At 35.8% G+C, this 21,067-nt stretch overlaps 1 protein-coding gene and 1 long non-coding RNA gene across 2 annotated transcripts in view; both read left to right on the top strand.

Annotated features, from left to right (window-relative positions):
- The first annotated feature begins 819 nt into the window (after window positions 1–819).
- Window positions 820–9,867, top strand: LOC120460480 (uncharacterized). Its single transcript, XR_005617964.2, has 2 exons — window positions 820–923; window positions 9,483–9,867. It is a non-coding gene; the product is annotated as an uncharacterized LOC120460480 (long non-coding RNA).
- A 5,847-nt stretch (window positions 9,868–15,714) lies between these two features.
- gpc5a (glypican 5a) overlaps window positions 15,715–21,067 on the top strand; it is a 176,985-nt gene continuing 171,632 nt past the window's right edge. Inside the window, exon 1 of the mRNA XM_089132551.1 lies at window positions 15,715–16,304. Within this exon, the coding sequence (XP_088988677.1) occupies window positions 16,154–16,304 (151 nt within the window). The 5' untranslated portion in view covers window positions 15,715–16,153. The remainder of the gene's footprint in view (window positions 16,305–21,067) is intronic.

A 21,067-nucleotide genomic window follows, 5' to 3' on the forward strand; every position in this document is an offset into this window, starting at 1 on the left:
AGATCTGTCACTGGGGCTGTACCTTTTCAAAAGGTTACCTTTTTCCATTTTAGGTGCTAAAATGTAGGCTACACTTCAGGTGTTAAGATGTACATTTTAGGTGCTAATAAGTACATTTTTAGGTGCTAATATGTACTTTTTAATTGCTAATAAGTACATTTTATGTGCTAATATGTACTTTTTAATTGCTAAAATGTACATTTTAGGTGCTAATATGTACATTTTACGTGTTAATGTACATTTCAGGAGCTAAAATGTCCATTTTAGGTGCTAATATGTACATTTTGGGTGTTAATATGTACATTTTAGGTATTAATATGTACCTTTTAGGTGCTAATATGTACATTTTAGGGGTTAATGTGTACATTTCAGTAGCTAATATGTCCAATTTAGGTGCTAATATGTACCGCAAGGTAGCAACATGCAGCCTTTGGGTACAAAAGTGTACCTTTTGAAAAGGTACAGCCTCCGTGACAGCTTTTGTACCTTTTTTTCTGAGAGTGTATAATATATATATATATATATATATATATAGTAGCTAATACTAAAGTAACATATTTTTTTACTGGTGATATTTTTTGGAAATTAGCATTTGTTTCAAAATAGTTTCACTCAATATCTAATCTGCGTTTGATATTTATAATGTGCAGCGATTCAGTTCAAATAAATATTATCATTATAAGCCTGAAGTTTCAGACAGATTCAAGAGTCACTTTCTTCGGAGGCACGTTTCCAATCACACTTTAATCTGGCAGTCGATTAATCGCTTTAATTGTCTCCAGCGTGCCACAGATCAATCTCACAGCCGTTTCAGATGGGCTCAAATCAGAACACACACCTAATCACCGCCAGCAATTATTAAGCAGACCGCAGAAACGACTTCAGTGGACATAAAGACGCAATGACTCCGGTGAAAAGAAACGGTAAAGCCATTTAACTTTTGTGGTGGAGAGAGACATTGTCAAGATGAAAGCACTTACGTGAAGAGATTCATTTGGATGGTGCTCATTAATCCCTCGGTCAAATGAATAAAACATCTATAGGCGATAGAGTGAACTTTTGAGGTGATTTGTTCATGATCATATCTAGCATGCAGCCTCTGGTTTTTGGCCCACAAATCCGAAATGGAGGACTGGACATATGCTTATGCAAAACTTTTTTAGTTGAAATTTCACATTTTACCTCCAAGCTCCAACTTGGAAATGTGTGTGCTTACGAACATCTTTTTCACTACCTGCATTAAGTCAATATTTTTGGTCCAATAAGACATATTTGCGTGGTTTATGACTATAAAAAGTATGGTTTCATGAATAATCATTAAATATCTGCTCCAGGCTGAGGAGGATGTGTAGTTTTTAGAAATGTAATCTCATCTGATTTATGTTAATGATGACATGTATCAGCTTGCAATCAATCCCAGTGAGATGTGTTTAAATGTGAGGAACAAGTGGGGGTTTTGTGTAGAAACATTATAAATGTGAATGTTGGCAAAATTTCCTATTTTGGGTGAAATCCATAGAAAAGATTTTTTTTTCTTTTTTTTATGTGATTTGGCATTTACATGACCTGCTTTTTTGGGGCATTGGAAACGCAAACTTTTGAAAACGGGTTTCAAAGTGAACGTTTTTTTTGAAAAATATACCATTATCATGATGATAATGGTATATTTTTCAAAAAAAAAAACGTTTATTTTGAAACCTGTTTTCAAAAGTTTGCTTTTCCAGTGCGTTATATATAGGGCCTATATATATATATATATATATATATATATATATATATATATATATATATATATATATATATATATATATAAACCACGAATTTTTGAAACCTGTGACGTCATGCGCATTTGTATTACGTGTTCAGTCGTGTGCCTTTTAATTAAATAAAAATAAAAAATAAAAGTCGTGTGTCTCTTTACAAAGTGACATCGCCAACTACTGACCAGAGAGCGGAATACAGCCCTTTTTAAAGACGTTTTCGCGGATCGGTTTGACAATGTTGTGGTCGAAAAACTTTCACATTTTTAGGTTATATTGTTGTTATGTAAAAAACGATCCCCATTCACACATGAAAACAACTAAAAGCGCTGTATTCTGCTGCCAGGCCGTTAGATGGCAATGAAACTCTGTATAGGCTACTATACGCATGTGCATGCATGACGTCGTCGTTTCAGAGATTTGAGGTTCCGTTTTTTACACAAACATCTTCAAAATCTTGCACTTTGAAACCTGTTTTAAAAAGTTTGTGTTTTCATCAACCTAAAACGCAATTGTCGTGTAAATGAACGAATAAAACGCATCATGTTTTACGTTTTTAGTTGAATATGGTGTCGTGTAAACAGACCCTTAGGCCTACCCTTAATTTAACTAAATTTGCAACAGATACATTTGATTTGATTGCATCAGGTTATACGTGTACAAGAAATGCATTATATGTAAGTAAGTAAAGTAAGTAAGTAAAAGTTTATTTATATAGCACCTTTCACAGGTATAGGGTCACAAAGTGCTTTACAACAAAAACAATTAATATCATAAAATACACACAATAAAAAAAAAATGCAATGCTACATTTTCTAAACGTCACAACCATTTGTTATCAAGTATTCATTGCTTAAATTAGCTCATTATTTCTGCCTTAAATGCATTGTTTAAAAATAAATTTTTAGCTTACTGTGATTTTGTACATGTAGGCCTACATTTCTAAAACGCATAAGAGATGACTAAATTTTATGTGGACTCATGCATTTTCTGTTAAGCTGCTTTGAAATGATGAGTAAATTGTGAAAAGCGCTACAAATAAATGTGAATTGAATTATTAGGTGTGATTGCAATATGAGTAGCTATATTTACATTTATGCATTTATCAGACACATATGTCCAAAATGACTTACAAAAAGCAACAAAGACAATTAGTCAAAGACCCAACAATAATTGCACCATCCAGTAACATTAATCAACAGACATTTAATAAGACGCACTTGGACTGCTTGAAGTGCCTTCTTGTGAATGTAAAAGGGCACTCTTGAAGGGACTTGAGTATATCAGGATATCTGCTGAGGATTATGAGATCATAATCAAATGCCTCTTGTTATACTCCTGTTATCTGAATTGTCAAAGATAACCATCTTGAGTTTTTTTTATGTGCACTTCTGAGAAAAAAAAAATCTATGTGGTGGGGACTTTCAAATTCTGAGATATTGATCAGTTTTCACTCTATACTTGAATAACCTTGACAGATATTTATTTAATCTACATGTATATGCTTTTATCCAAAGCAATTCTCAATGCATTCAAGGTGTACATTTTCTGCATCTTACCATTGCTTTATTGTCTAAGCTACACAAATGTTACTCATATAGTGTTAAAAAAAAATGCCATGCACCACGGTACACTATAAGTAAATAATATCGTTTTACTGTCTGACGATACTAAACCATAAAGAATAAAGACCCTGTCTGATGATACTGCCACGCTGTCAAGAAAATGTGAGATTGATGATCTTTTGAGTTGAGACACACAAGATGCAAAGTGTTTGTCATCTTACATCTGGCTCCTCTTATGAGTAAAAGCTCCTAGTTTGAGAGATGATAGATACTGATGTAGTTGCTACAGCGGCATGCTATGGCAAATCTGTCTAAATTAAATAAATTGAGGCAAATGAACCAAAGCTCCAGACAATTTATCATTATTTTTCCCTCCTTCTCCCTTATTATGGTTGCTGTGGGAACATACAGGGGTAAAATCATATACAATATGAGTACAGTCAAGTGTTTAGTGCATTTTACAATACAGATTGTTTCAAAGCAGCTTACAGAGATGAACAGGAAGATTGATCCAAACAGGGTAGAAATAAAAGAAAATATTGTTCAGATGAATTCAGTTCAGTGTTGATTCAGTTCCGTTGTAAAGATTATAATTATATAGCAGCTGTGCGGAAAACGATGATGTCATGATCCAGTTCTCATCAAATAGTCATAGTTGGAATTATGTCAACAACAAATAGTCAAAGTGTATGACATATAAACCCTCCACAAAAGCATGCAAACATGGCAAAATGATTTTAAGTAGATATTTGAGCTTCTCGATATACACTACCAGTCAAAATATTATGATTTCCCACAGTTTAACTCTAGTGTAAATTAAAATGGTTTCACTCACACACGATGTTAGGCCTAAGCTACATTCCTCATAATTTGATGTAAGCTTCAGTTCATTCCCCATAATTTTTCATTGAAGGCCAGTTCTTCAATTTCTGGAGTCACAACATTTTAAATATTTAATCAAATATATCAATATTTCTCGTTTCTATGTTGAACAAATGTAGAATCCAAAAGGTGGACAACCGCTGGACTAAAAAGCGATTCTACTCTTTTAGACTTCAGTACTCGATAATGACCAGAAGAGGGAGCCACTAAAGTGAGTCATTCCCACTGTGATCAGTCTCACACACACACACTCACACTCAACTGTAGAAATTAACTCGCATCAGCAGCGCGGTTTCATACATTTACCTTTGTGCTTAACATATTTGAGGTCTTAATTTCTTCATTATATTTTTTAACATTGTGTTGCTTGGAGTTCATTTCTTAGTTTATGCATTTAGACACTCACTCGTTCGTTTTATTCAGGAATCGATTTCTTATTATTATATTGTAGGCTAAAAATAGCTTTAAATACCTCATTGTTTCTGCCTAAATGTGATATTAGCTAACTGTATGACTTGCTAATTGTATACATTTCTGACATAGCTATGGACAGATTAGGCTAGCCTAGGCCTACTTGGTTTATCAGTCACCTAAAACAGATTGATCTAACATTTATAAAGCAATTTATGTCAATTATGTCGGCTATCGTGAATAAATGTGAATTGTGTTGTATTATTAAATCAAAATTAGTCTGTGAAACGGATTTGAGATATTTCAACAGCAAATCGCATCAATCATCGATGGCAGTGCTATATTTTACACTTATCACTGAATCGCCAAGTAAAACTTAAATTACAACTAAAGCTTTGAGTGTTATCATGTAATGTTACTTGTGGAGTTTACAATCTTAAAAATAAATATTTCATTCGGGTCTTTTTAAGCAAGGCTACTTTTTAAAAACATCAAGTTTTGAAGATTTTAAAAAACTTATGCTGATCCGATGAACCTACAATTCAGAATTCACATACTTGCAACTCGAGACAAGAGTGATTCAATATACATTCCCACAGCCTGCAAATGTCTGATACTGCAGCTTATGAGTGTATATCCCTTTTGGGAAAAAAGAGTGTGTTCATTCGGTGTTATTGTAAACAAACAGCATAGTGTTGTAGTACTGTACTGAACCACTGGGTGGCAGTAAAGTGTTTTAGTAAGCTCACTTAAAGGGATAGTTCACCTAAAAGTGAACATGTTTTCATAATTTACTCGTTTCACATATCTATGGCTTTCTGTTGAACCATAAAAAAGATATTTTGAAGAATGTTGGTAAACAAATTAATGGGTACCTTCAACTGTCTGACTATTGAGCCATTGACCATTTATAAAACTTATAAAACTTGAGCAATCTTTTCGCTAGATAAGACCCTTATTCATTGTCTGGAATCGTTTAAAGCCCTTTGAACAGTTTGCAGTTTGCACTGAAACTGTCTTTTGGACCTTGAACCGTTTGGACCCCATTAAAGTCCATTATATGGAGAAAAATTTTGGAATGTTTACATCAAAAACCTTAATTTCTTTTCGACCGAAGAAAGAAACGCATGGATATATTGGATGACATGGGGGTGAGTAAATTATCAGCAAAAGTTTTTTTTTTTTTTTTTCAGTTCAAGTTTATTGTCATCCATATTAGTACAGCTTATCACAGCAATGCAATACAATGTGCCTTGGCACTCTCTCCAGTCAATATAACAATTATAATAACATCCAAACTAAGCTTAAACCTCAACCCTCCTCCCTGTTTAACTATCATTCAGTGCCTTATTACCCGAGGGACAAACTATCCCTGAAACATGACGTGCGCGTCGGGATGCTCTGCTAACATCTCCCATGGTGGAAGTGAAGAGATTGTGTGTAGGATGACCAGAATCCTAAATGATACCGAGTGCCTTCTTACTGCTGCGTTTCCAGTAAATGTTTTAAAGCGGTTCAAGTGGTTCATCATTTTAGATGCAGTCATGACCACATTTATCTAAGGTGACCAAGTCCTGTCATGGCCTGTTTTGTTTATAAAGTGATGAAAATGTCCCGGTTTTCAAAAAACTGCTGAGATCAGCTCTACGGCAAAATATAGATGGGCAAACAAGGAGGATGAGGAAGAAAGACAGGATAAAGAGGAAGAAAACTAACGATATGAATATATTTAGTTCGTTTTTAAAGTTTGTGAGGGCTATTTTTGTTCAATTTGGAGGTATTTCCTTTAGTTATTTATTATTTCTACATATATTTTTTCTAATACAGAAGAGACATTATTTCTAAACTCTTAGAAAAAAGGGTTCATTGGGGTTCTATATATGAAGCGTAGGGTTCTTTACTCGACTCCAAAGAACATTTTATGCTAAACAAGGTTCTATAATGACAAGAAAGAACCCTTTTGGCTCAAAGGTTCTTCATAGGCTATTATTCATTCATATATTACATTATTCTGCAACATGTTGTAGTTGTAATTAAATTATTGATTATTAAACTGTTGTGGTAACTTAAAAAGGAGTAGTTCATTTAAAAAAAAAAAAAAAAAAAACTTTTTCTGATAATTTACTCACCCCCATGTCATCCAAGAAGTCCACGTCTTTTTTTCTTCAGTCGAAAAGAAATTAAGGTTTTTGATGAAAACATTCCAGGATTTTTCTCCATATAATTGACTTCAATGGGAACCAAACGGTTCAAGGTCCAAAAAAGTTTCAGTGCAAACTACAAACTGTTCAAAGGGCTTTAAACCATTCCAGAAGGTGAATAAGGGTCTTATCAAGCGAAAAAATGAACAAATCTTTTCCAGAGTCAACTCGTTCATTTCATTCCTTGAATGAACCAAATGACATGAAAAAAGGATTTGTTCCTTTTGATAAACGAGTTCGAACAGGAGAGTCACAAACGTGCATCACAGAACAGATGAGCTTATAAACTTAAACTTTTTTTTTTTTAAATGAGCGATTGTTTCGCTTGATGAGACCCTTATTCATCGTCTGGAATTTTTTAAAGTGCCCTTTGAACAGTTTGTAGTTTGCACTGAAACTGTCTTTTGGACCTTGAACCGTTTGGTTCCCATTGAAGTCCATTATATGGAGAAAAATCCTGGAATGTTTTCATCAAAAACCTTAAAGGAGTAGTTCACTTTTAAAAAAAACTTTTGTTGATAATGTACTCACTCCCGTGTCATACAAGATATCCATGTCTTTCTTTCTTCAGTCGACCATATCATGGACTTCAATGGGAACCAAACGGTTCAAGGTCCAAAAGACAGTTTCAGTGCAAACTGCACTGTTCAAAGGGCTTTAAACGATTCCAGACGTAAATAAGGGTCTTATCAAGCGAAACGATCGCTCATTAAAAAAAAAAAAAAAAAGTTGAACACCCCACATGCTAAAACGAAACGATTAAAGTTAGACATTAATAGAAACAAGTTCAAATAAAAAAAAAAACATCAGCTGGAATTCAATAATTTTTTTAATGCACTTTGCATTAATACAAACAACAATAAAATAGAAATTGTGGCTATAAAAAATGCACCTTGATATTTGAACTGGTAAACATTTCTTTTGCTATTTTCCTTTGACTCAGTCACTCTAAAAAATGCTGGGTTGTTTTAACCCAATTTTGGGTAAAATATGGACAAACCCAGCTATTGGGTTACATTTTTAAATGATAATTTTAACCCAATAGTTGGGTTTGTCCATATTTTACCCAAAACTGGGTTAAAACAACCCAGCATTTTTTAGAGTGTATAAAGAAATATTTTTGCTTCAAATAAAAACTATTTATTTATATGTTACAACATGACAGTTTTTAGGGCACAACTGGTTATTTTTTCGTTACACGTATATCACGAAAATGAACTGGCATGAGGTAAAAATACATTATTACACCCAAATTATGATTCAATCAAATGATGTGAATAATACAACAATATTTATTACAGTGTACATAAAAAAGATTATATATATATATATATATATATATATATTGTGAACTATGACAGAGCAGCAAACATTGTGTTTACAACTACTTGCACTCTAAAAATTTCTGGGTTGTTTTAACCCAAATTTGGGTCAAATATAGACAACAGCCATAGGGTTAATTTTTTTTTTTATTACATTTTTAACCCAACGTTTGGGTTTGTCCACATTTGACCCAAAGTTGAGTTAAAACAACCCAGAATCTTGAGAGTGTGTAAAACAATATTTGAAGTGGTTTGGCAGAAACTCGCAAGAACAATTAAATGCTCTGTAATTTGTTTGTTTTTGTACATCTGGAAGAATCAGTTCAGTGTGTTTTTGTTCAATGCTTCTCCTGCAGATTATCTCCATCATGAACAGATTTTGCGTATATGAAAAACAGCTAATGCCACACTAAAACAATGCTGGGTTGTTTTAACCCAATCTGGGGTCAAATATGGACAAACCCAGCCGTTGGGTTACATTTATAAATAGCATTTTTAATCCAACAATTGGGTTGGTCCATAAAAACCCAGATTTTTAGAGTGAATAGTTGTCTGTTTAAAATCGATACTATTAGAAATTGTAATGATGCTCACTTAGTTTTGAACAAGAAAATAATATAATCAAAAATGCTGGGTTGTTTTAACTCAATGTTGGGTCAAATATGGACAAACCCAAACGTTGGATTAAAAATGCAATTTAAAAATGTAACCCAGCAGCTGGGTTTGTCCATATTTGATCCAAAATTGAGTTAAAACAACCCAGCATTTTTTTTTTTTTAGAGTGTATTAAACATAACTCCAAATTAGTTTAAATAATAAATGCATCTGAACTTTAAACCCTTGGATAATCTCCATGCTTAAATAAATAATGTAAAACAACTACCGGAAAGTTTATAGCCATTTTTCATCTCTCTAAAAAGCTGTTTTGTTGATCTGGCTAAGAAAGCCCGGGTGGTGTGCGTGTGAGATTTCTCAGATGAATGGACTGTGGTAGAGCGAGGTGAGTCTGTTGACCTCGGGTCACCAACACTGACAAATCCTGCCTTGCTATTTCAACACAACAACAACAAAAAAAATGTGGCTGGCCCCCTGAAGTGGGAGGAGTCTGCTGCCATTTTAAGAGAGGAGGAAGATACAGTGAGAGAGTAAAGCAACAAAAAAGGGAGGGTTTTAAGGAACATCCTGGTCCTTCTTCCTGCTTCACATGCTGGATTTTTAAACTTCCTTCTTCTTTATCCTCTCTTCCTCGCTCTTTATTTCTCATCTCCGTCTACTTTTATTTTCCTTTCTCAGGACCATAGAGTGATTTCTCTCACCCCCTCCCCTCTTTTCTGTTTCCAGGTCTGTGAGCTTCATATGTCCACCCTCCTTCCTTCCTTCCCTCCCTCCAAAATGGAATTGCATCCTTTGTCCAGAGACACAGGGGAACGGGGTGTTGACCAAGAGGCAGCCTTAAGCCGAATGTGACCCCCACGCCCGTGAGGCCTGAAACCTGCCCCCATTGAGCCGAACGGCCCCGCTCTCAAAGTAGTGAATTGGGGTGGGGGTTGGGAAGGTTACGAGCCAGCGATCAAGCGCCAGATCTGCTCACTCCAACACTTGTGTCTCAAGACTTTCTGACGAACAAAGACGAAAACATGCATTGCTTTATCAAAGGGAATTCCAATTTGACTTCTCAAGTTAACATGAGCGCATTATGTTTGAACAATACAGCAGATGCACATCATGTGTCTCTTTTTCTCTTTGAATATCATGGAATCATGAACTGAAAACATGACAAACAAACAATACAAAAGGGACAAGGGTTGCAAAAACAAACATTATTCTTACACTCTGTTTTGACCCAAACCCAGCCTTTGGGTTACATTTTTAAATGAGCATTTGGGTTTGTCCATATTTGACCCAAAATTGGGTTAAACCAACCCAGAAAACAGTAACACTTTACAATGAGGTTTCATTAGTTAACTACATGTTTTTAATTTGTTAAATAAAATTGTTTCTATGGAAATTGCCCCTTATTAAGCCCCTTGAGGGGTTTTCGACAATTGTCCATCACATCTAATAATGAACTGCACTTCCACAGCATGCGTTCGTTAATACCTGAACTAACATGAACAAACAATGAACAGCTGTTAGATTAATAAATACTTTAATAAATGTATCGCTGCAGTGTTAATTAATACGAATCCGTATTGTAAAGTTTTACCAAATAAAATAAAAGAATTTTATTATTTACATTTAATCGTTATTTATACAATGGTGTAATGCTCATATAATTTAATGCTCTCGTTTCTAATTTCATGCTATGAGTATAATTTAGGCTATTTGTTGACTGAAAAAAATTATAATCATGGAGTTATTAAAGGAGAGAAAAATGTATGTTTGTTACTATTATTTTTATTATTCACGTTACTTTAAAAAAAAACTTTATGTATATTGTTATATTAAAAATGTCCTCACTCTCTGAAAACTGCATTCTAGCTAAGGCATTGATCTATAATTTAATATTGATTTATAATAAATACCATTTAATGCACTGATTTCTGAATATAATTTCTGATCTGATCAACTGAAGATAACCAGTTTGACAAGGAGAGGAAAAGTTATATTCTTTACTCAATACATTTTATTAGTAATTTTTTTATGATCCACTTTAAAAAAAAAAAATCGTGTGTATAGCCTATGTATTAATATACAAAAATCCTCACTCTTTGAAAAATGTGCATTCACTGATATCTAAGGCATTGATCTATAATTTAACATTGTTTTATAATAAATATAATTTGATGCTCTGATTTCTAAATTACTTCATCCACTGAAAATAACCAGGAAAGAGGTACAGTATTCGTTACTCAATAGCCTACATTTTATTAATAGGCTATCTTTCTGTGATTCATTTTTTAATCGTATGTATGAATATTGTTATATTAAACATATTATATTATTACATTGATTTATGATATATCTGCCTTTATCAAAAAGTTATTTCTAGCCGACTTATTAACATTATTTAAATGTAAACATTTTAGTTTTATATTGAAACGTCACTTGTTTTTCGCTTCTCAGTTTTGACTATGATTTGCTTTACTATTATTATTGTTATTATTTATCGCACGACTAATAGGGACATCTAAACGCCCATGCCTGTTTCCTTTTCTTTTTCTTGGGCCAATGCTTTCTTTTCGATTGGTTGGAGGACTAAAGATCGGAAGTAGTTTATTTATGCTAATGAGGAATTGGGGGTTGTAGATATTTACGTTCAACGGGAGCCGCCCTTCATTCACCCACATGGTTCACGGCAGGTCGCGTTCGCGCCACTTTTGCATTTTTACTATGATCAAGAAAGTCGTTTTGCCAGAAGTTTCATTTCGCTTTGCACGCGCGCCGCGATCGTCGCACTCGATCGCGGTCCTACTTTTAAGTTTACGCACCAGTTTCGCAGATTTGTCCAGAGCTGTGGCTGTAAACGGCAAGTGAGTGAAGATGGTGGATTTCACTGGTGAGTGTCTTACTGTGCGTTATTGACTAGGAACCTGTTGTTAATTTTTTCTCGCTTTTAGTCTCCCAAACTAAATCGCGTTTTCCCGCTTAAACGCGTGCGAGATGTTTTCCGCGCATGATTTCGTAACTCGGCTATTGCAAGCGGCGACGGTGGTGAGACAAACAATGTAGTAAGTGGCGCATGGTAGTCCTCTCCACCTCCATAGTTGTGGAGAATGTGGGAGATTTGAAAAGCATGCTTGGTGCAATGCAACTACCAACTATTTAATTTCACCACACGCCTGCGCGATGTGCGTTAATTCGCATCATTAATACGCGTTCGCGTTGTGGAATGCGAATTAAGTTGTTTTTAGACTTGTAGAGTGATGTTTTCTCGTTCTGTTGCGCGTGCGAGTTAAAGTGCCTCCAGAACAAAGCAGTAGCACATGGGGGGATGCGTAGGCCGCGCGCGCACAGGCTAGCTTAGCAACGGCGCGCGGGACAAAAACACCCCTCTTTGTGCGATTACGTTTTGTTTTAAGTTAAAGATTACGTGTGAAATGTTGAAATTTTATTAAAGTCAATCCTCCTGTTGGGTTTTAGTCAAGATAAGTTTTAACAGGGAATGGATGGAGCTAGCCTGCTCTAGCTATTGTAGTTTAACTGCTAACTTGGCTAGTTTCACTTCGTGTAAATAACACTAACACCATTTTTGGTTGACGTTAAAACATTTCGATGTTTTTAATATGTACTGAATTTGTGTTTAAGACGGAATCCTAGCCAGCTACCTTAGCATTGGCTGCTATCGCTGTCCTCAATATCGATTGTACGCGAAATCAACTGCGCGCCACTTTATTTCCCAAACCCGTTCTGTTGTTTATACCTGCTTGACACATGAAACTTATTATTTGTTGTTTATCATACTAGTTTTTATGCGAAGAATGATCCGGTTCGTGAACTCAACGGCGCCATGTTAGTGCAGAATGTTTCGGGTTGGGGGAGGGGGTGATCGGGTGGCGTTCACTGCGCATGCGTCACGGCGCGCGCGGTCCGCAGGCTGCGCAATTCTATCACTCGCTCAACTCTAGTTCTCATAACTTGGAAATTGATTGTGAAATACACCTTCTAAAACGGAGGGAGTGAAGTAGGTAATGATGGTTTGGTGGAGTTGCCTCTTTTAAACGAGTGAGACACCGTCAAAGTTGGATATACATGGTACCGCAGTGCCCGTGTGACATGTGCTTTGCCATGAGGCCCTCGCTCATATAGTACTAGCCTATAGAAAGTCAATCCCATTTACTAGTTTTCTCTTTTGAATCTGAATTATTATGCAGGCAATTAACTAATTCAATTATTTCTCCTCTCTCAGAAACCTCAGGAAAGATGGGAGTAGTTCTCCGCAAGTTCTCTGGAGACTTTCATCCATTGGACTTTCTTGACGTGAAGTGTGGTTCGTGTCAGTGTATTGTCAAAGTGCTTACAGTGCAGGTAGTATTATGTAATATCTACTGCAGTGGAGGCACTTCTAGCAATACACTTGGCCATTACCTTTGCCCTCATCCAAGCACCCTTCCTCACCAAGACGCCGTACCCAACCATGGTAAAAATGTCCCAACAGGCTCAACCCAGGGTTTGAGTAGCAAAAAATAACCCAGTGTTTTGAGTATAACGGCTTTGTGCTAAGGTGCATCTAGTGCAGATAGTGAAGTAGACTAGCACCTACTGCCCTAAGTGCTCCTTCTGGCACGAGGGACTGTGACTTGCATCCATATTTTTGAATTAAGTAATTTTTACCCCCCTTATTTTTAGTTTTTTTGGTGCAGTTCTCTGCTAGTTTTGCATAGTTGCACTACAAGAAAACGGGAGTTGTGCAAATCTATGCAAAACTGATGGTGGCCTGCTGCTTCTCCACGTTTCCCACTTTTGATTTGAAATCTGAGGTGTCTTATTTTCCTTTGTTTCTTGTAAATAAACCTTCCAATGGTGTCAATGTGTTAGTTTCAGCAGTGCTAAAGTGCTTATAGTGCAGGTAGTATTTCTGTCATCTACTGCAGTGTGAGCACTTGAAGTACTTCTAGCTAAATGCATCTGGGATCTGAAGACTTTTGCAGGCACTCCCAGGGTCTCTATACACTCTCTGTAACTTTGCTGGACCCCGGTCAGTTTTGCTGGTTTGCATTCAGCTTTTAAGACAGCGCTGTGCAAATCCATGCAAAACTGACCGTGGCAGCACACATCCGAGAACATCTTTGGAGCCGTTTGGTCCCTTTCTGCACAGGTTGGGATTGGTAGCAATGCTGTGATTGGAAGGTATTGCACTTGTCCCGGCCTGTAGAGGATTGAGGAGATTGTACCCCACAAGTATGGTTTATTTTTTGTTGGAAGTTCCAACATGTACACAAACATGCATATAAATGTATGCACGTATATAATATTCAATTGATTGGGTCTTGAAAATATTTTTATGGATTGTTAGACTTAAAACTTGTTAGACTTCAAATGTTTTTTTTTTTTTGTAATTGCCTATTCAATAAAAGAGAAAGAGGTACATTATCTTACTGTTGTCTTTACTCTGTCATATTTTCTCACTGACTCTTACAGCATGCAAGATGTAAATGTGTGAAATCTGGGCTGTTAATTAACCATCATTTAATTAGTGATTGGTTTGGGTTTGACTTGGCTAATACTGGACCAACATGAACAGATAAATTTAACCCTGTTGTCCATACGCAGATCATTCGATTGGTTAAATCCAATTATAAAAATGCAGAGTAAGTAAAGTTATCCGGCATCCCTCTTAGCAAACATGCTTAATGCAGAGGTGTGGTCTTAATTCCTATTTGTAGGGGATATATGTATGTATGTATATGTATGTATATATATATATATTCATATATATGTATGTATGTATATATATATGTGTATGTATGTATATGTATGTATGTATATGTAGAGTTAAGATGCAAAAACCTGTAAGTGCCATTTGAAATTTTCTTCTAGAATGAAAATTTAGGTTGTATATTTAAAGGTTGTATATTTAAGTTCAGTAATTTTTTATATATATATATATATATATATATATATATATATATATTATTAATTTGAGGTTATTGCATGGGTTGTGGAAGATTCCTTTCCTATGCTATGTATGGTTTGGGTTGATGAGAAATGCATAGTGTCTACATAAAGTAACCATTATTTACTGTGCATTTCTAGCTGAAGTTCTTTCTAATGGGACATTGCCATGGTGTGCAGCTACTGTGCAGTGGAATGCATGGAGGTTTTGTGTGACCTGCTGTAAAGATGAGCAGTACTTTCATTTTTAAAAAGAGAACATGTTTTATTTGATTTTCCACAGTAAAGTATAGCATGTCTGTAAGTATCCAAAGCCTTTAAATCTGCCTGATTAGAGATGATGATGGTCTGTAGGCCCATGCAAAGTTTAAATCGCAATGGAATTGACGCAGATTATCATTCACCCCAAAATTAAAATGTTGTAATTCACTCGCCTTCATGTCGTTCCAAGTTTGTATGAGTTTTTTTTCTTTTCTTCTGTTGAATACAAAATAGGCTAAATTTTCCAAGTATGTGTTGTTTTTTTTGTTTTTTTTTGTTTTTTTTTCAGGTCCATCAACTGTTACATTCTTCAAATTATCATTTGTGTTCAACCGAAGAAGAAAAAACTCATACCGATCTTGAGCGTGAGTAAATTACTGTTTTCATTTGATGACTATACCTTTAAAAGGCCCCGTTCTCGGAAATGAGTTAGGCCTTTTCCCTGGTGAAAGGAATAATGAGGATGTAACGTTAGTCTAGTTCTTTAGGAAGGTAGAGCACGCGAGTAACTGTCCATATATTATTATTATTTTTATCATACTTGATACCAAACTCAAACCAGAGTTATAAAACTAGTTTCAGTACTTGTCCAGTAGATGGCTCTATTGCAACCCATTTGAGGGACTTGCACTTCTCTGGGGTAAATGTTTTATTTCCAGAAATGTACGTTATCTATTATTTTGCGATGCTGATTTCAACTGCTCTTCAACCGAGCAGCTGTTGCTAGGGTTACCACCTCAAGCAAAGGCGATTTATGTTTACGAGCGTATCTATTTAGTGTAGTCTAACTTAGTTTATTATTATTATTAAGAATTTAAACTGTGTCTTTGTCTTATTTAGCTGTCAAATGTTCGGAAACTGTCGTGACACGACAAAACTAAATAAGCTGCTAGTAGCCTACGTAGTGTAGCCGACTACGAAGCGCTTCGTAACGTTAGATCGTTCAGAAGCGTATCTTCTCTTCTATACTAATTCCGCCCATTCTCTCTTGACAGCTCCGTCTTTCACCAACACACTCATTGCGCTCGTTTTCCTGCGCGAGACCCTCCCCAAGAGACATGCTCAATCTCTTAAATATATATATTCTCCTAAAATCACCACTGGTTTTATTAAACAAGTTTTCCGAGATCTAAACGATACGCGCGCGTTTCTAATTTTTACCCGAACGGACAAACTCTTGAATTTGGATTGTGGAGATGGAGATGCGAGCTGTTTTGGTTTATTCCTTTTTAGCGGTTTTCATCGGTCCATGTTGGGGGACTTTAATGAACTGCGATGAAGTGCGTAAAGTTTTTCAACTCAAGCAAATCGGACCTGTAAAATCACTCCCTGAAACACCGAGAACAGGTAAGATCTGACCGAATTTGACATGATGCGCCTCTGATTTTGTGTCAATTGTTTTTTGTACGGCACAGTTTTAAACATTTATGTTTCTGGAAGAATCGCAAATAGCCTAATTTTTGTTATGCGGAAGTCTTAAAGCTTTTGAAATGTAACTAAAATTCAGCTCTGAATTAAAAGCGAAACCTCAGGTAAGTTAGGAAAGTTTTCACATATAGGTATCGGACATGTAAAACATATGAATACTGTTATAAACTCCGCGATATTGACCCAACATCATTCATCTCTTGATATATTGACTTCAAATGACGCTTTCAAGATGTTTTAGACAAAATGATAGCCGTGGGGCGCGTTTACCGGCTTTAGAAGTTTGAGCTGGTAAATAATCATCGTCTCGAAACACTGACTGACGCACATTACTTTTCACATAAACTTTTCAATAATGAATGGTGTCTCATGGAGTAATTCTTCTAACAGCTTAAGCCAAGACACCCCTGGTGAATAGGGTACAACAAATAATTAACTAGCCTACTAGATATCATCATATGTCTCCAGTTGACTGATTGAAGAATTGCAAAAGAAAAAAAAAACAAAGGAAGAAAATCAGGCAAATTATTGGTATGAACAAGCTCCTCTAAGATATATATATGAATGAAACTGATATAAAGCTCCTGAGGTGGAGATTTCTGGCTCAGTGCATGCAGAAGAAAAAAAAAACTCATTTTGAGTAACGTTAAACGGCTTTTAAAGCGTATTGGAGGCCTGATTGAAAAATACAGACACAAATAGATAATGGCCAATAAAATATGCACTTAAAAGTGTATTTGGGATGTTGTCTTTCCACAAAACAATTTATGAAAAGCCTAAAAGCCCGAAATTGACAATGCATAAACAAACAGCGTTTTTGTCTGCCGCCTCTACTACTTCCCCCGAAAGATTTTCCGTTTACTTTCATGAAAAACACATTTACTAAAATAATTTGGAAATAGATCATCTGAAATTGGCTGGAAGATTGCAGCCGTTGCTTTTAAGATTTGTAACTTATCCTGTAAGGAAATTGAGATAAATGGCACTGTGGAAATATTTCCTTGAGTAAGCTAATATTTTGCTGTTGCTATATATATGCACAAGCAGGTTACAAAACGTTGAAATTGAGTTTTCATCACCCTCAAACTGAGATTTAAAGGGATACTCCACCCAAAAATGAAAACTCTGACATCATTTAGGCTATACTCACCCGAATGTGGTTCCAGACCTGTAGGCTAAGAGTTTCCTTTTTACTGCTAAACACAAAGAAAATATTTAAGAATGTTGGTAAGGTTACCTACATTCTTCAAAATATCCTCTTTTGTGTTTCAGAAATTTGGAAGAACTTGAGGGTGTGTAAATAATGACAGAATGTTCATTTTTAGGTGAACTGTCCCTTTAAAATCAGTTCAAAGTTTCCTCACTTCACTCGTCGAGATCAATACTAATCTCAGTATACTTCAGAAAAGCTCATGCCACTTGACTACAAAATACAACCATAATTAGTTGCAAATGCACTGTTTGGTTTAAACAGCTGTCATGTAAATCTCTCATGACTGTTTGGTTTGTGACCTCTGAGCCCATTGAATGGTCTTTGTCAGGTTGTTTGGATAATCATCCCATTTTGTTATTGCTTATCTGAAACTAGTTTGAACGGTGATGGTCTTGCTCATTTCCAAAGAAAAGGGCTTTAACCAGTTTGACAAACTTTGCTTAATGGATGCTAAGTGGCTTGAGGAGAACAGCTTGTACACCGCTCCCACAGATGTCATCAAATGGAGTTCACTTCAAAGTGCTGCTTGGAAGAGGTTACTTCTGAGTTTTACAGGAATTTAGAGCTGTGGTTTGCTATTAAACTTTTGCACAACTCAAAAAAAAAAAACCCTCTAGGAAAGGTGTTTCCTCGTTGCTCATCCTGAACTTCAGAGCTGTTAAACACAGGAGTTATTTTTCATGTTCAGTTTTACTTTCATAAGAGGTTATGAAATGATATTTGATTAGATAAATCAGTTAGTGAAGGTTGAATTGTGTGCATTTAACAGCCTCTTAAATGCATTTGTTCTCAAGTTGATGTCTTGGCATGGGCCACAAGTTCATCAGGTTTGTTTCTCTATAGCTTTTCAGTAACTTGCAGAATAATGTAACTCTTCCTACATTGGTTTCTGTCTTCTTTAATTCATTTTGTTCAGTAATTTCCTAATGAACTGATTATTCAGTTAATCTGGATTTAGAGAAAACGGGTTTAGAGAAAACATTAAAGGGATAGTTCACTTTGAAATCAATTTTTGGTATGTTTTAGCTTACCTCAAGGGCATCCAAGCAGTATTTTCAATTTTGATATTTTTAGGTCAAACCGTTCTTGTCTGCCAGTCATATAATGGAGGTCTATGGTCACCACCTCAAAGAGCATGCACAGAGAAGTCCAAATTAAACATTATTTAATGACTCATAAATGTAAGTACACATTGATGGCGACATGAAACGAGTGTTTTGTGTGAGAAAAAAAAAAACATTATTTATATCGTTGTTACCTCTTGTAACCACAAATTGGCTGTGGTTACAAGAGGTAAAAACGATATAAATGCTGTTCATTTTCTCACACAAACCGCTCGTTTGGTGTCTTAGGCCATCAATGTGTACTTACATTTACGTGTCATTACATCATGTTTAATTTGGACTTCTCTGTGCATGCTCTTTGAGGTGGTGACCATAGACCTCCATTATATGACTGACAGACAAGAACGGTTTGACCTAAAAATATCAAAATTGAAAATACTGTGGAAACAAAGACACCTACATCTTGGATGCCCTTGAGGTAAGCTACTTTTATAATTATATCTGCAGAAACAGGTGCATAGTTTCATGCTTTCTATTATCATGATAAATATGCAGTGACTGAATTGTTATCAATGACAGACTAAGTTTGACCTTGTTGAAGGTGTTTGCTCATCATCATTTTGTTTTCTACGACACAATATATTGTGTGCCGCCAACAAAGCTTTAGATGGACTCTTTTTGCCATCTTTCCCATTTTTTTCCCTTCAGTTTTCACGTAAAAAAAGCAATGTGTTTAAAGCACACTATTTTTTTTAGTCTACCTGACCGGTTTGGTTTTATTAAAATGGAGCAAAGAATTGTGTTTGAAGGTAAGACATTCTTGAAGGTCATACTTTCTAAATGCTGCGGGAACTTCCTTCTCTTTGCTTCCGATCTTGGATGTTAGTAACGGTGCGAGCTGTTTGATGTCCGGCAAGCCAATTATACCCCACACCACAACCACATGACCCCTCGTAAGGGCTAAGGTCCTGAAACATCAAATAAACTTGAATAGAAAAGTAAAAATAGTCACATTGACATTTAAATGTGATTCCTCAAAGGTGTTTATTTCTGCACGTTAACATTACTCTAGCATTGAAATGCGTGCCAGACATTTTTCTTGTTAACTACGCCTGTTGTAATCCTAAGGCCGTTCACTGACGCTTTCATGACCCCTGAAACAAACACGTCTGCTAGCAAAGCCTCACAGTGCATTTGTTATGTCTTGATCAATCTTGATTTTTTTGTTGTAATTCCTCCATAATGCCATATAAGAAAGTGCTGGGGATGTAAGGCTATCTAAAAAACACAGTATTATCTCTCATTTGAGTTTTGTAAAGGCCCTGTTTACACAACCCAATCACACTAAATGCGTCTTTATAGCACAGTTTGTCATGCAATTTAACTAAAGTGAGTTTTTACATGCATATGATATGCATGGGTTGGTTAGGTAGTGGTGTGGGGTTGTGTGTGTGTATTACACGCGTATCAAATGCATGCGAAAACTGCGTATCATATGCACGTACAAACTAATTTTCGCGTATAAATTGCATGACAATACACAATGCGTGTTATAGAGACACATTTTAAGATGCGTTTTGGTCGATCGGATGACAAGTGGATGAGGCAGACACATATTTACATCTAGTGTTTTAATCCGTCTCTTTTGTCCACTTTCAAAGAATTTTAATTACTTTTGATGCAAATTATGATAATGGGGCTGATTATAGCTACTTTGCTTAAATCTATGTTATTGCCTCAATACATGTTTACCATACTGTATGATTTGTAAACTTTTATTCACAATAAATTGCATGATTGCTTCAGCAAATCGTTTGCTTTTGTTAGGTTGTATGCTAATTTTATGTATAGACGATTTCATCAGACGTGTTGCCATGGTGATGAGCTGGCCCAAAGTTAACTTCCGTTCTGTTCGTTTATTAGCGTTTACTGGATAATATGGCATTGACTACAAATGCAGTGATGAGCAGGTTGTTGAGCTGTGGGGTGCAACCTGACCTAGGGAGCAAACGCAATTTTTAAAAATGTCAAGGTTTCCTATGAGGGAGACGGCGGTATTAAAATAGCCTATGTTTATCTGAGTGATAACCGGTACAGTGTTTCCCATACATTTATTTGTGGCAGTCCACCACATTATCAGCGCTGACCGCCACATATTGATTTCCGTGTTTTTAACAATTTAAGATGGGAAAAGTTGTAATTGACTGCAAAGTTGCGTGCAGCGCATATTCGCACGCTCTCTCTCTCTCTCTCGCAAACACATTGACAGCAGACCAGTCTGTGTATTGAATGGTTAGTATCATAAACAGCGCTGCACAGATCCATCCAACATGCTGTCAATGTGGAGACCCACCTTAAAAAAAGGTTAGCAAGCATGTAAGAAGCCTAGCTAATAAGGAGAGCTA

This window comes from Pimephales promelas, chromosome 6 (assembly GCF_988280905.1).
Source record: "Pimephales promelas chromosome 6, fPimPro1.hap1.1, whole genome shotgun sequence".
Lineage (NCBI taxonomy): Eukaryota > Metazoa > Chordata > Actinopteri > Cypriniformes > Leuciscidae > Pimephales > Pimephales promelas.